We start from the raw sequence: 15,065 nt of genomic DNA, 5'->3' as shown, positions 1-15,065 counted from the left end.
AAAATAAATTAGTAAATAAGAAACGTTTGTGTGTGTTTGTGTATATAGTATAAGCCAGAAAATGAATCTACATAATACCTTCTTGTTTTTCCTATAGTAGTAGAGCGGTGTAATACAAAATAGCTTCTAAAAAGTTAGGACAAAATAGCTTCTCAACTAGAAAAAGCCCAATTTTGTTAACAATTTCAATATTTTAAGTACGGTTCACACAATCACTTGCCATGAGAAAATAATTCAATAAGATTTAAACAATACACTTAATTAATGCGCAATGTCCCAATTAAACATATGTACACATTGAAAATGTGCTAAAGGTTTTTTTTACTTTGTTTTTTTTGGTTCACTCTATGCGGAGAGAAAAATGCTAAACTAAACTACAATAATAAATAAGACGAAAATTTTGAAAATATCTAAAAAAAAAAAACGATTGCTTTTCAAATCGAAAACAAATATGAGCTTTTCCCAGCATATGACGACTAAGCGGTGTTTATTATCATTGTTTTTGTTTTGTTTTTTTGTTTTTTAAATATAAAAAAGAGAATATTTTATGAAAACTTTATAGTGTGTGTTTATTGTTGTTGTTGTGGTGGTGTTAGTGCTTTAAATATTGTTGATGGTTTTGTTGCATTCACTAGTAGAGCTGCGATATCGAGATCTGAGATAAACCAATTAATGCGATCGAAATTTCGAATACTCATAAAGAGTTTTTTTTTGGGATATCCTAAAATGAATGGTGATAGTCCTGATAGTCAAAACTATTGGTCTGTGTAAGGGACTATATCAAAAAATTGCAACGGATAGCCGAAACGAAGGATGCATTTTTATAGAACCTCTATTTCAAGCTTGACCAGACTGAATAAATGGGAATTTTTCTAAACTTTGCTACAATGGTCTATTGTTAACGATAGTGTCGGGATTAAAACATACAGACGGACCATTTAAGAATTTCAATTTGATCAAGAACATTTCGATGTTTTATAAAAGAAATGGCAAACTTCTTACAACGCTTACTCACAAAAAAAAATTTCTGATTCAATCACGAAATTAATTGATCCAATTAAATTTTAATTGAAATGTCTTCAATCAGAGAAATGATAGTATCAATTAAATTGAAGGTCAATTAAAAAGTTAATTGATCTAATTAAAAAATTAATTGATACTATTATTTTTGTGATTGATTTTTGTTTCAATTAAAAAAATTGTTGAATCAATTAAATTTTTAATTGAATATTTTTTAAAACTCAATTACAATTTTAATTAGAAAAATTTTCGTGAAATTTTTTTGTGTGTATATGCACGGTTAGGAGGACTCAAGTGTAATAGAACCAATTTATATACAATGAGAAATATGTGATCGATCATTTTTATAGGCACATATTCATACAGATTTAAGTTAGCAATTGTGATTGAGAAAATTTGTTTACAATTTTCTTGACAAAAGTCAGCTATATCTTATTTCTTCTCGATAAAGCAATTTAATTTTCTTTCTACTCTTTCTAACAATGAGAAATATGCGATCGATAATTTTTATAGGCACATTCATTCATACAGATTTAAGTTAGCAAACCCCTATTGTGATTGAGAACATTTTTTACAATCTTCTTGACAAAAGTCAACTATATTTTTTTTTTTTGTTCTCGATAAAGAAATTTTAATTTATTTCTATTCTTTTTGATGTCAATATTAGGTTCCATTTCAAAGAAATATAAAAATGTTCGGCAATTTTGTTAAAAAATGTTGGGTGAGCACGAAGCGAAAATCGAGTAGTCGTTCGACCATTGTCAAGAAAACTACAGTGCATACCTTCAGATGAGATTTAACACACATGGGGCTAAAGCCAGTCCAACACCGAATCGCTCAATTATTTTTTGGCATTATTCTTTGAACTTTCGAGACTATAACAATTGGGACCTTTTTCAGTTTTGGGACTAAAATTGGGGCTAAAGCCAATCCAACACCGAATCGCTTAATTTTTTAGCAATGCTCTGTAAACTTTCGAGTCTACAAAAATTTGGACCCTTTTTCAGTCTTGGGGCTAAAATTTAAATATAGACCTCGACTCAAAAAGGCAGAAAAAAAAACATAAACAAAAGCCAAACTATAGTTTGGTGCCTTATTCCTAGTTCTTCTTTTGGGTTTTTTTTTATTTTGTACCACTAATCGATTTCGGGCATCAATAAAACTCAAACATTAATTTATCGATATCTCAGCACTACTTCCAATACACACATGTGTTCGAAAGATACAAGAAAAGAAAAGAGCATTTAAGTGAAAAATAAAAACATATGGTAAAATATGTTTTGAATTGTTGAAACTCATATAACCATTAACAATAAATATTGTGGATGTACTATGTTTGTGAACGTATATGGGGGCTATACATACGTAAGTATATATTTTGTTTATTTGTTTTTTTTTTATTGTTGTTGTTTTGTATAACATTAAAAAAGTTGAATTCTATTGATGTTCTCAATAGGGGGAACTGCATTTCTTTATATTTTCTATATAAGTATGTTTAGTGTAGTTTTTTGTTGATTTTTTCTTCTTCTTCTTCCTCTTACTATTGATTTGTATTTTAATATTTTGTTTGTTTTGTGTTTTTTATCGTTTGTCTGGTGGTTATTTAAATATGGTATTCGAGTTTTCATTTCGTTATGAAATTTTAGTATTTATTTCCTCCGTTATTTACTTTGCTTTCTTTCTTCTATTATTATATATATTTTTTATATATATTTTTTTATTTATTTTTTTACTAAATAACAACAAATGCATTATTCCAATGCATTGGATATATATTCCTCTTCCATTTTCTCTCTTTTGTTCGCGCTAATATTTAAATCGTTTATAACGGTTTTCTATCTTCCTCTTCTTCTTTTATATATATTTTTTTTTTTGACAAAACTAAATGTTAGTGATAATAAAAGTGGGTTAGGGGGAGGGACTTTTGTTATTGCATGATTTAGCGCAATATTTTGTTGCATTTCAATGCAGATTGTTTAGTATATGTTGTTGTTGTTGTTGTTGTCGTCTATATGTTGATATCAGATGATTCAAGCCACTGTAATACACATATAGGAATTTATACGGAATTGAGGATAACTTCAATTTCTAATGTGTTTTATTGTGTTGTGTTGCAATAATTGTCGTTGATCTCGAGACTGTTCGACAACGTACTCGAGGTGGCAGTGTCCATGTTGTCTCAACGGCTGGTCATAGAGATTCCTTTGATGGTACCCATATGGTTGGACCAGACTGTGACCATACCATTGACTTGACTTTGCTATAGATTTCCTCGATTGTATCACCTTGTACAACACCTGTAATGAATAAGAGCATATAATTTTAGTTATTTTTTTATTGTACATATAGTAACAAAGAAAAATTACTTTCTAATTAAATTTTATAGGAAATGGGCTGAGAAACAAGAAACAGGTGGTATTAATATTAATATAATCTACACTCAAAAAAAGTTTACTTTGATCCAAACATTTTGACCTTCCCTTAACCCTTTCGACACTAAAGTTGGGTAACTTTTTGTGTTTTGAGACTCATTGTCAGTGTTGTTTTTGTTTTTGTTCATAAAACTGTCACGGTATCGAAAGCTACAAGTGTTTTCTTCAAGTTGAATGAAAAATCAGCCAATTTGGTTACCAATTAGCTAAAATTTTTTCATTAATAAGAGGTTTATATACATGTGACTTTTTTAAAAAATTACAACTAAAATGTTGAAAGTTTTTATTAAATCTGCTGTAGTACATGTCAAATAAAATATTTGAAAAACAGTGACGAGAAATGCGTCGATGATGTGGAAAACATGTCTGCAGTGCAGGGGGGGAATTTGGAAGGAATCGTAAAAAGGGCTATGGCTCCGATCGACCTTCTTGGCAACATACTAGTGGATTAGCACTCAAAAAAATTTTTTTCGGATTCAATCACTGTGAATGTCTGCATTCACAGAAATGACAGCATCAATTAAAAAATTAATTGTCAATCAATTAAAAATTAATTGATCCAATTAAAAAATTAATTGATACTATTAATTTGTGCGATTGATTTTTATTTCAATTAAAAAAATTGTTGAATCAATTAAATTTTTAATTGAATATTTTTTAAAACTCAATTAAAATTTTAATTGGAAAATTTTTCATGAAATTTTTTTCTGTGCAGGAATATTGACGCTTTATTATACTTTGGTTTTTTTACACCGCCAGTTAAATTGACTGAATTCCAAACCAAAAAAAAAAACAAAACCTTTTCGTGAGTCACGCGTGATTCACGCGAAGCCGTTAATGAAATTTAAACGAAATCTCGTGAATGTGTGTGAACGGGACTAACAAAAAATGTGTGGCGAGTGAGCGTGAGTAAAAATCAAATTGTATTCGTGATTGTGAGTGAGTAAAATTTCTCCGAAATCACGCTCCCGATAAAAAATCACTTTCACGATCCAACTCATGCTCACGATCAAGATAATATTCACGTTCACGATAAAATTCACGTTCACGATAAAATTCACACGTACGTTTTAATCACCTTTACTTATTTAACCACGCTTAAGATTTCAATAGCGTGAGTCACGAGAAATTTCATGACTTACGAGAATTTTATTGAGCCACGAAAATTGTCGTGAATCGTGCGAAAGCGTGAGGCATAAACGTTGTTCATGCACTGAAAAAAATATTATCGTGAGGTCAAAGATTTCATGTCTTTAAAGTACGAATGCAAATTTTGCTTAGCATAGAAGACGAATTTCTCTAATATAAAGTTTTTTTTTTCTTGTCCAAAAGTCGATAAACTTTTCAATGAAGTCGTATTGTCTTTATAATTAAGTGATTTCACTTAAAAATGGGTATCATAACATGAAAGAAAAAATGTTTGGGCTAAGGTCAACTTGACTTTAATAATTCAGAAAAATTCTTTAAATTTAATGAAATTGTCTTTATACTTGTTGTCTTTTTGCATCTTGACTACAAATCAAAAAATCGTTCAAATATAGGACATGTTTTTCAAAACTTTATTTTGAAGACGGGTTTTACTTGAAACATAGCATAATTTCTATTGGAAGTCGAGTCTTAATTTAGAAAATAACATGGTCGTTAACTCGTTTTTAAAGGACTTTCATAGCATATGACGAAAAAAAGCTGAAAAAGCGAAAAATTAAAATTTGCTTCCTAGAAGCAAGTACACAAAACCCAAATTTAAAGGAGAATTGTGTCTTAAAATTATCCTTACTTGTATTCTCCGCTTCTTTGGCTCGGAATCAATACCAACATTTTTAAAGTAAGGACAAAATCTTTGGAACCGGGCATGCTTTTTTTTCAGTGCGTGTGAGCGTGCGCAAGTATGACTTTTCATTTCTTGAATTGGCGTGAGCGTGAATTCCTACCTACATGGCGTGCGTGAGTACAAATATTTCTTCGTGAATGTGTTTGAGCGTGAGTGAAATTCCACTCACTTCGGCTTAAAATAAAGACAGATTTTAGGGAGTTATCTATCTTTAAATATAGGTTATATAAAATTAAAATTAGGATACAGACATGATCTACCGAATTTTCATTTTCTTTTTGTGAATATATTAACAAAGTTATTCACGTACAAATAAATTTCGGTTTAAAAATCCAAATTATAACAGATACTTCAAAGTAAAAAAAAATGTTTTCATAATTTCAAAATAGCTTTAAAGCCATAATGCAAAATCCTTAATATAATCCTTAATATCTTAGCTCATATTTGAAGCTTTTTTATCTTTAATTCAAAGAATAAAGACATTGACAAAGGGAATTTCAAAAGAATTTCAAAGATTCGTCAACTAAACTTAAAGGAGATTTTTAAATCAAAGATTTTTCTTTATTTTTAGGAAATGTTTCCTTAATATTGTGTAAATTGCGTGATGTTACATTATCTTCCATATAGGTAAATATTTTTTCAGTGTATATATAACTGTAAAATATACGTTTTGCCTTTATGGGCAGGGCTGTCAACTTTGCCGACTTTCTACTTATAAAGGGTGATTTGTTAAGAGCTTGATAACTTTTTTAAAAAAAAAACGCATAAAATTTGCAAAATCTCATCGGTTCTTTATTTGAAACGTTAGATTGGTCCATGACATTTACTTTTTGAAGATAATTTCATTTAAATGTTGACCGCGGCTGCGTCTTAGGTGGTCCATTCGGAAAGTCCAATTTTGGGCAACTTTTTCGAGCATTTCGGCCGGAATAGCCCGAATTTCTTCGGAAATGTTGTCTTCCAAAGCTGGAATAGTTGCTGGCTTATTTCTGTAGACTTTAGACTTGACGTAGCCCCACAAAAAATAGTCTAAAGGCGTCAAATCGCATGATCTTGGTGGCCAACTTACCGGTCCATTTCTTGAGATGAATTGTTCTCCGAAGTTTTCCCTCAAAATGGCCATAGAATCGCGAGCTGTGTGGCATGTAGCGCCATCTTGTTGAAACCACATGTCAACCAAGTTCAGTTCTTCCATTTTTGGCAACAAAAAGTTTGTTAGCATCGAACGATAGCGATCGCCATTCACCGTAACGTTGCGTCCAACAGCATCTTTGAAAAAATACGGTCTAATGATTCCACCAGCGTACAAACCACACCAAACAGTGCATTTTTCGGGATGCATGGGCAGTTCTTGAACGGCTTCTGGTTGCTCTTCACTCCAAATGCGGCAATTTTGCTTATTTACGTAGCCATTCAACCAGAAATGAGCCTCATCGCTGAACAAAATTTGTCGATAAAAAAGCGGATTTTCTGCCAACTTTTCTAGGGCCCATTCACAGAAAATTCGACGTTGTGGCAGATCGTAAGTCTATTCATGATGAAATGTCAAAGCATACTGAGCATCTTCCTCTTTGACACCATGTCTGAAATCCCACGTGATCTGTCAAATACTAATGCATGAAAATCCTAACCTCAAAAGAATCACCCTTTATATTAGAAAATGTCGATTTGCCTCGAAAATGATATTAGCTCCGTTTGGGTATTCAATAACACAAACAAGTCAGCAAAAGAGAACCGGAACATTTGATACATTTGTCAGAAGAGATATTGCAAGTTTGTGGTAGAGATTTTGTTTCCAGTAAAATCTTTGTAACAAAGAAAGCACCAGCACAATGTATGGCTCCGCAGATGGCGTTCGCTTACTTTTCAGCAAAGAGAGTAAAATACACTCTTACTCTCTTGCTAGTTTTTACTGCATAATTTTGCTAGAAAAGTGCCCGAACAGACTTATTTTAACAATCCACACGAATTCGTAAATAAGTGTAAAAATTTGTTTGCTGTTTTTATATGAAATATATTTATTTTTAACCAAAATTTATTTTTTATTTTTAATGTTATTTTCGTATTGAAATGCAAAATAATTACTTTTGTTTTCAATCAAAAAATATGGTTTATTTTATTATTATTTATATTGCCAATTTTTAAAATGAAAGTACCCACGATTTTTTTGAGAAAGGTGTTGCATTTACGGCGTTAGGTCTCATATATGTTCGTGTTGTAGTGCAAAACCGAATTAGAACCAATAAAGTTTAGTCTATCTGGGGCCTGTTCGAAACCGCAACTTTTTACTATGGTGAGATATCAATTTACTATGGTGAAAAACAATTGCTACTACTTTTTGTTCTTTTTGATATAATCCAAACATGCCAAAATGTTAGTGATGTCGTAAATGTAAAGAATTTTGAACAAGTGTCAAATTTCTTACTAGCCTCCTGGGCTCGTGAAATTATACTCACCTCGATTTACGTCAAATTTTTACCAATGCTAGTAAAAAGATTCGGTTTCAAACAGGCCACTAGAGGAAGATTTTTGGATGTATATTAAAAGTATTGACTTGAGAAGAACTTTTTTGTTTTTGCTAAGTAGTTAATAATAGAGACAAGTTTTTCAAATGTTTTCCAGTTTGTTTCTGACTATGAATATAAAAACCAACTTGTTGGCCATAAAGTCGATGTTTACTTTTTGAATAATCAGAAACAAAAATGTTAATTTGTTTCAATTTAGAAAAAGTTTTAAAAAATATCTATTCAGCCTCAATTTCATCTTAAATATGCTTCTTGTTAACTTGTATATAATGTTGTGGTTCTCAGTTAGTATTTATATGAATTCTCAACATGAATATTTCTACAATATTATTATTATTAATTTATAATAAATTATGATCAAAATAAAGGTACTAACAACTAAGGTTTTCGGCCTATATTTATCTTTTCTTTTTTCAAGCAAAATCAATTCTTTTTTAAAGATTTTTTTTAAATTTTTTTTTATTTCTTTAGTTTCTAGTCAGGCTTTGTAGGTCATGAGTTTATGCAAATAAAAGATTATTTATTTCATATTTATATCCTACGTTTCGATGGGGATTATTATTATAAGCTCAATGACAAGGCGTTCCACATTGCAGTGAAACAACTTAGAGAAGCTTTGAAACCCTCAGAAATGTCACCAACATTACTGAGGTGGGATAATCCACCGTTGAAAAACTTTTTGGTGTTCGGTCGAAGCAGGAATCGAACCCACGACCTTGTGTATGCAAGGCGGGCATTCTAACCATTGCACCACGGTGCAATATTGAAAAGAAAAAAGCACTCGCGAATTTCCATAGTGTTTAGTATAATTTATTAAAATAAATATAATCAAAAAATCATTCTTGTCTATCACTTACCAGTAAAGTATTCTCCAAACTCTTGTTCCATCTTTATGGCTCGCTCATATGTTTTCTTGGCTTGCTCTTCAGTCATTCGGCGATTCATTTCCCTGTAAAATAATTGTGATATGTTTTCAATTGTAAGGAAATTCTAGAAATTTTCAAAAGATTTTATTAAGGTGTTTAAATCCAGATTCAAATAACATCATAAACCAAGAAAGTTATAAACGTCTCATGTTAATCCAAAGTCATATTATTTGTTGGCAGTGTACATACATTACACTCAATTGCGCATACGATTCACTCTTCGGAGAACGGAGGAATTTCCGTATCAGTTAATTTACACTTATTTTTTATATTCATTAAAAAAATTTGATGTTTGTTTTTTAAGAGGAGAAAGCACAGAAAACAAATTAAAAACAAAACAAAAAATAAAAATTAATAATTTACAGAAGAAAATGTGCAATCAACCTTTAGCAGACAAAAATCAGCGCTGTGAATTGAGTTGGGGCCTCAATACCTTTTTTGGTCCATAATAACATCGAGTCAGGTAGATCAAATATTTGAAAAAAAAAAAAAAAAAATAAAAAAATAAGACAAACCACACAACATCTGTAGCATATAGTACATATTTAACATGCTGGTTCAAGTATTTTTGAAAAACGGTACACAGAAAAAAATTTCACGAACATTTTTCCAATTCAAGTCTTAATTGAGTTTTAAAAAATATTCAATCAAAAGTTTGATTTATTCAAAAATTTTTTTAATTAATATCATAGATATTTCAATTAAAAATTAATTGGTTCAATTAATTTCGTGATTGAAGACAAAAAACTTTTTTTTTGTGTATTTAATCTGCATGAGAAAATATTTTCAAACTTTTTTGGTACATTGCCCATCACAATTGATGATTGTTATAGTTTCATTTAAGAGTCTACGATAGCAAGAAGCACAATAATGATACGTTAACACCAATGGAGATGCTATTTAGAGAAAATTTAGATATCGTCCAGTGTTGCCAATATTGCGTTTTTATACCGTGCGCCACACTGTGGACACCCAGAAGGAGACGAGATAGACACATGGTGTCTTTGGCAAAAATGCTCAGGGTGGGTTCCTGAGTCGATATAGCCACGTTTGTCTGTCCATGAACACATTTTTGTAAACAAAGTCTAGGTCGCAGTTAGAGTCCAATCGACTTCAAATTTGGCACAAGTATGTGTTTTAGCTCAGAACCCTATTGATTTTGGAATAAATCGGTTCAGATTTAGATATAGCTATTTCGCCCGATAAGGACTTATATGGCCCCAGAAGCCAGAGTTTTACCCTAATTTGCTTAAAATTTTGCACAAGAAGAACAATTAGTACTATAGTCAAATGTGCCAAATTTTATCGTTCGCCCGATTTACACTCATATGACCACAGAGGCCTATTTTTTGCTCCGATTTAGTTGAAATTTTGCACTGGGAGTAGAATTAGCATTGTAGCTATGCGTGCCAAATTTGGTTGAAATCGGTTCAGATTTAGATATAGCTCCCATATATATGTTTTTCTGATTTAGACAAAAATGGACAAAATACCAACATTTTCCTTGTAAACTCGCCACTGCTTAGTCGAAAAGTGTTAAAAATGACTTTAATTTTCCTAAACTTCTAATACATATATATCGAGCTATAAATCATAAATAAACTTTTGCTAAATTTCCTTAAAATTGCTTCATATTTTTTTACTAACATAGTGTGAAACCCTAGTGCATTAGCCGACTTAAATTTTGAGTCTATAGATTTCAAATTCTGTCCAGATCGAGTGATATTTAAATGTATGTATTTGGGACAAACCTTTATATATAGCCCCCAACACATTTGACGGATGTGATATGGTATCGAAAATTTAGATCTACAAAGTGGTGCAGGGTATAATATAGTCGGCCCCGCCCGACTTTAGACTTTCCTTACTTGTTTTATGTCAAATTTATCCGAATTTATCATATTTCATTGGATACAACAAATTTCGGTGTAATATGCTGGCACAGAAATTATGATGAAATTTGTTGACGACTGACAAAACTAGTTTTATTATTCCTTTAATTGTCAGTGTATATAAGTGTGGAAGTAAATATTATCACATGCAGACTGTAAGCTAATTATAAATTTATATATACTATTTAAGAAAAAAATAAGTATAACACCACCAGTACATGACGGCAAAATAAATTCCATACGACTAATATATAAATATTTATAGAAATTTTTATCTCAGCCGCTGTCAATAGAAAAATTGTATTTAATAATTTACTTAAAAAATTGTGAACAGTCATATGAATCGTATTGTAATAACTAGAAAATTACACTCATAGAAAACAGTCTGCTAAAAACAACAGTCGGTGTCTGCTATTATATTTTCGTACTTCAGGGACAAGCGAATAACAAATTGTTATGTTCATGTTGCCCAGAGGACGTTCCGGGACATCAACAACGCAGCAACCGCTCGCTTCATTCCAGCTGGTCGAATTACCCAAGTGAGGCCCAACTGCCCAAGCGAAAGCGGCGGGACTCGAAGACGAGCGTGATGAACGACGTCGTGCTAACCCTACTGATCCTAGGATCAGGGAACTGAATCTAGAGATTAGTAAGATAGTCGACGAGCACAAGCGGAACACTTGGTTAGAGCACCTGAAGCAATGTATAGGCACAAGAGCAGGTAAATTGTGGTCAACAGTGAGAATCCTCTCGAACCCCGCTACTAGGGATAATGGTGTTTCAGTCTCCTTTGGCGACGTGACAGTGACTGATCCGAAGAGGTGCGCCACGTGATAGAACGAAAAAGAGAGCCATTCGTCGCATACGTAGTCTCCGAGCCGATGACACACCACAATTTACCATAGCCGAAGTTACCGATGTCATCAACAGCGCGAAACCATCTATACTAATGCTGAAGCATCCGGGAATACTGGGAGTTGAGTACTTGACCAGACTCCTCAATTTGTCCTTAGAATCGATCATTATACACGATGTCTGGAAAATGGGTAGGGTGATTCCACTACTGAAACCAAGCAAAGACTCGAGCAAGGGTAAATCGTACAGACCGATTTCCCTTCTCTCGCCAGTAGCCAATTGAGGCACTACTCCCGCCCAGCATTGTGGAGAATTTTCCAGCTGCTAATTATCAACATGGATTCCGCAAAGCACACAGTACGACAACGGATTTGCATGCCATTTCACCATTTATAAATCGGGGACTCAATCAGCCCAGGCCGTGTCACAGGACGGTCCTCGTGGCGCTTGACCTATCGAAGGCATTCGATACGGTCAACTATGCCAGACTTTTCGAGGACCTACCGGCTGGAACCAAGCGTTGGGTTACTAATTATCTGTGCGGACGCTAGTCGTATGTGGAATTTAGGGATAGGAAATCAAGACCCCATAGAGTGAAACAAGGAGTTCCCCAGGGTGGGGTGATATCTCCGGCACTGTTTAACCTCTAACTATCCTCTATTCCACACCCTCCAGCCGGTGTCGAGATTGTATCATGCTCAGACGATTGTACAATCTTGGCTTCTGGACCCAATGTTGATGACATCTGCGATCGTTTAAACGTCTACATCGCTAATCTTACCAGTTATTTCACTGCGAGAAACTTGAGGATATCCCCCACCAAATCCTCAGCCACATTATTCACCACATGGACGGCAAAAGTGCGCAGGCAGTTGAATATTAGTGTCGATGGCGAAATAACTCCGACCACAAATTACCCCAAGATTCTTGGGGTCACATTCATTCGACAGCCTTTTTAGGTCGTCTGCCAATGCCACTACAATTTGTAAATAAGCTGTTTGGTAGAAACAAGGTCCTCAAGTCACTTGCCGGCCGTACTTGGGGTGCGGACAAAGAAACCTTGTTAACTACCTATAAGGCAATTGCCCGGTCAGTGGTAAACTATTCAGATCCAGTGCGGACACCGCGGACTAGTGATACGCAGTGGAATAACATACAGACCTGTCAGAACGCTGTCCTTAGAACTGCGACTGGGTGCTCCGTAGCACACCCTTGGATCACCTTTATGTGGAGACAAAGATCATGCCTGTGCGAAGACACAATTACATGTTGTCACAGCAGTATGGGTTGTTATCGCAGAATCATCCAAACCACCATCTCATGGAAACACAACCACCACCCAGGAACCAACCCTTACTTCATCTAGAGCACGAGATCCAGCGCAACAAAAGAGAGCCTCTAAATCAAGCAGGCAGGATTGAACAGGATTCATGAGGATACTGTAGCCGAAGCGGTGAGAAGCTACAAGGTTAATCCTGTTTTCGGAGTCCGACTACCGCCCATAGCACCGGAGGAAATAGACCTCTCACGGCAGACTAGGGTAGTTTTAGCCCAATTAAGATCAGGCAAGGACAGCCGCCTCAATTCCTACTTATCAGTGATTGATAGCAGCGTAGCTGACGTGTGTCCCATCTGTTATCAAGGACCACATGACACTCGTCACCTTTTTGCTTGCCCAGCTAAGCCTACCCGTCTCACTATCAGATCACTCTGGATACACCCCACCTTACACTCCAAAAAAAGTGAACCCTATATTTCACTAAAGCCGAGTTAACTCTATTTTAGGCCATGGAATTATACTTTTTAAGAAAGATTCCATGACTTTAATATTTTTGTCGTACATTAGTTAAATTAACTAAAACGGAGGAACAAATTATACACAAATAAAGCATAAAGATTAACTAAATTCGTGTCTCCCACAAAATAGTTTAGAATTTTTTAAAATTTTTAAATTTTACCAACAATGCGCCTATCTTGAACTTCGTATGTCACTAAAGATATTCTTGCAATTTTGAACTCCAATTTTTTCTCTTCAAACAACAAAATTTTCTTTAGCAAGTGAAAAAAATTAATAACGTCTAATAAATTTTCTTGAGTTTGTCTAAAAATATTTACTTATTTTTATGATGTCGGCGTGATGACAACGTTTGTAATACTGTTTAGTTAAAATTTTCTAAAAATAATCGAAATTTTCTAAAATTAAGCAAAAGTTTTCTTCCTAGTGGGTTCACTGTTTTTTCAGTGTAGTCGCAGTGTTCCTCGATCTGGCCACAAGCCGAAGTACCAAAGCGTACAACATAAAATGGATGAAATCACAATAAACTGTTACAACAACTACAATTTTTTGGGTCAAATACAAGACATTGTGTTTATTGTGTTACGATAGTCCCTAGTTTAACTAATTTGCTTGTTTCGGCAAAACTAAAACATGATTTAGTATAATATAGTTAAAAAAATTCAAACAATGTTTGGTATTTCAGCCAACAGAGACAACTTTCACTTTTTCTGATGTGTCTACTAACAAATTTCTTTTGATGTTTTTCTCCTTCCTTATCTGCCGAAATTTTAATGAATTTTGTATGATTTTGTGATTTCTCATATAGTATAGTCCCCAAAAAAGGTCCACGGACGATTTACTTATTGAAAAGGATTATCGAGAAAAAATTTAATAAAATACAAGGTGACACGAAGTGTTTTAGAGTTTAAAATGTTACCCACATGATTTTCAAGCACTCTAATATTTTTAAAACTTCCTAATGCGCTTTACAGACTATCAGTTATTCCGGACGGAATGTCGTTGTTTGTAAAGAATCTTACAGTGTGTCGAACCGATACGACTTGTCGGCGATGACTAAATAATCGGTAAATGTGTTATCGCAGTATCGTGCAGCAGTATCGATTATGCCTTCGGACTTATAATGTGGCCGATATATGGGATATGTCCGACACGAGCACTGTCGTCCGGAATAGCGGATAGTCTGTAAGGCGCATAAATGCAATCAGTTAACATTTTGTTTGCTGTTATGCTTTACAAATGTTACTATTTATGATTGTTATTTGAATCAATAAAAAAATATTTTCAACAATACAAACAAACTGGTTACTTACATAATAGAATCCACTGATTTGGGTTTAATGAATATAGCTATGGGATATAATTGAGCCACTTGTAGACGTTTTATTGCATTACCCGACACATCCAGAATACAATGTTTGCCCTTTTCGGCCACCTCACGAACACTTGCTACCGATGTGCCATACAAATTATCATTGTATTGGCCAGCTTCGATAAACAAATGATTTTGTATGTCGTGTTCCATTTGATCGCGTGATGATACAAAATGATAATCACGTCCATCCACTTCATAATCCCGTTTGGGACGTGTGGTATCTAAGGGAAAGAAAACGATAAAGGAATTGAAATTGAAAAAAACTCAACAAGTGGTTTACAAAAAAAAAAAAAAAACATTCCGTCTGACACATAGATGGCGCTAATGTATGATACGATTTTTATACACTGAAAAAAATATTGTCCTAATATGGAAGATTATGCAACTTAAATTTTAGGACTCAAAATTTACGCA

The 15,065-nt window shown here is 33.5% G+C and overlaps 1 protein-coding gene across 6 annotated transcripts in view; it reads right to left on the bottom strand.

Annotated features, from left to right (window-relative positions):
* Positions 1-427: 427 nt before the first annotated feature.
* dlg1 (MAGUK family member discs large 1) overlaps positions 428-15,065 on the bottom strand; it is a 50,246-nt gene continuing 35,608 nt past the window's right edge. For all 6 annotated transcript variants that reach the window (XM_075303180.1, XM_075303182.1, XM_075303184.1 and 3 more), the window contains 3 exons: positions 14,590-14,872; positions 8,666-8,757; positions 428-3,317 (listed from right to left, as the gene is read on the bottom strand). In XM_075303180.1, the coding sequence (XP_075159295.1) occupies positions 3,211-3,317; positions 8,666-8,757; positions 14,590-14,872 (482 nt within the window). In that variant the 3' untranslated portion in view covers positions 428-3,210. The remainder of the gene's footprint in view (positions 3,318-8,665; positions 8,758-14,589; positions 14,873-15,065) is intronic.

The sequence above is a fragment of the Haematobia irritans genome, chromosome 3 (genome assembly GCF_050003625.1).
Source record: "Haematobia irritans isolate KBUSLIRL chromosome 3, ASM5000362v1, whole genome shotgun sequence".
NCBI classification, from domain to species: Eukaryota; Metazoa; Arthropoda; class Insecta; order Diptera; family Muscidae; genus Haematobia; species Haematobia irritans.
This window is presented reverse-complemented; position numbering and strand designations above follow the sequence as displayed.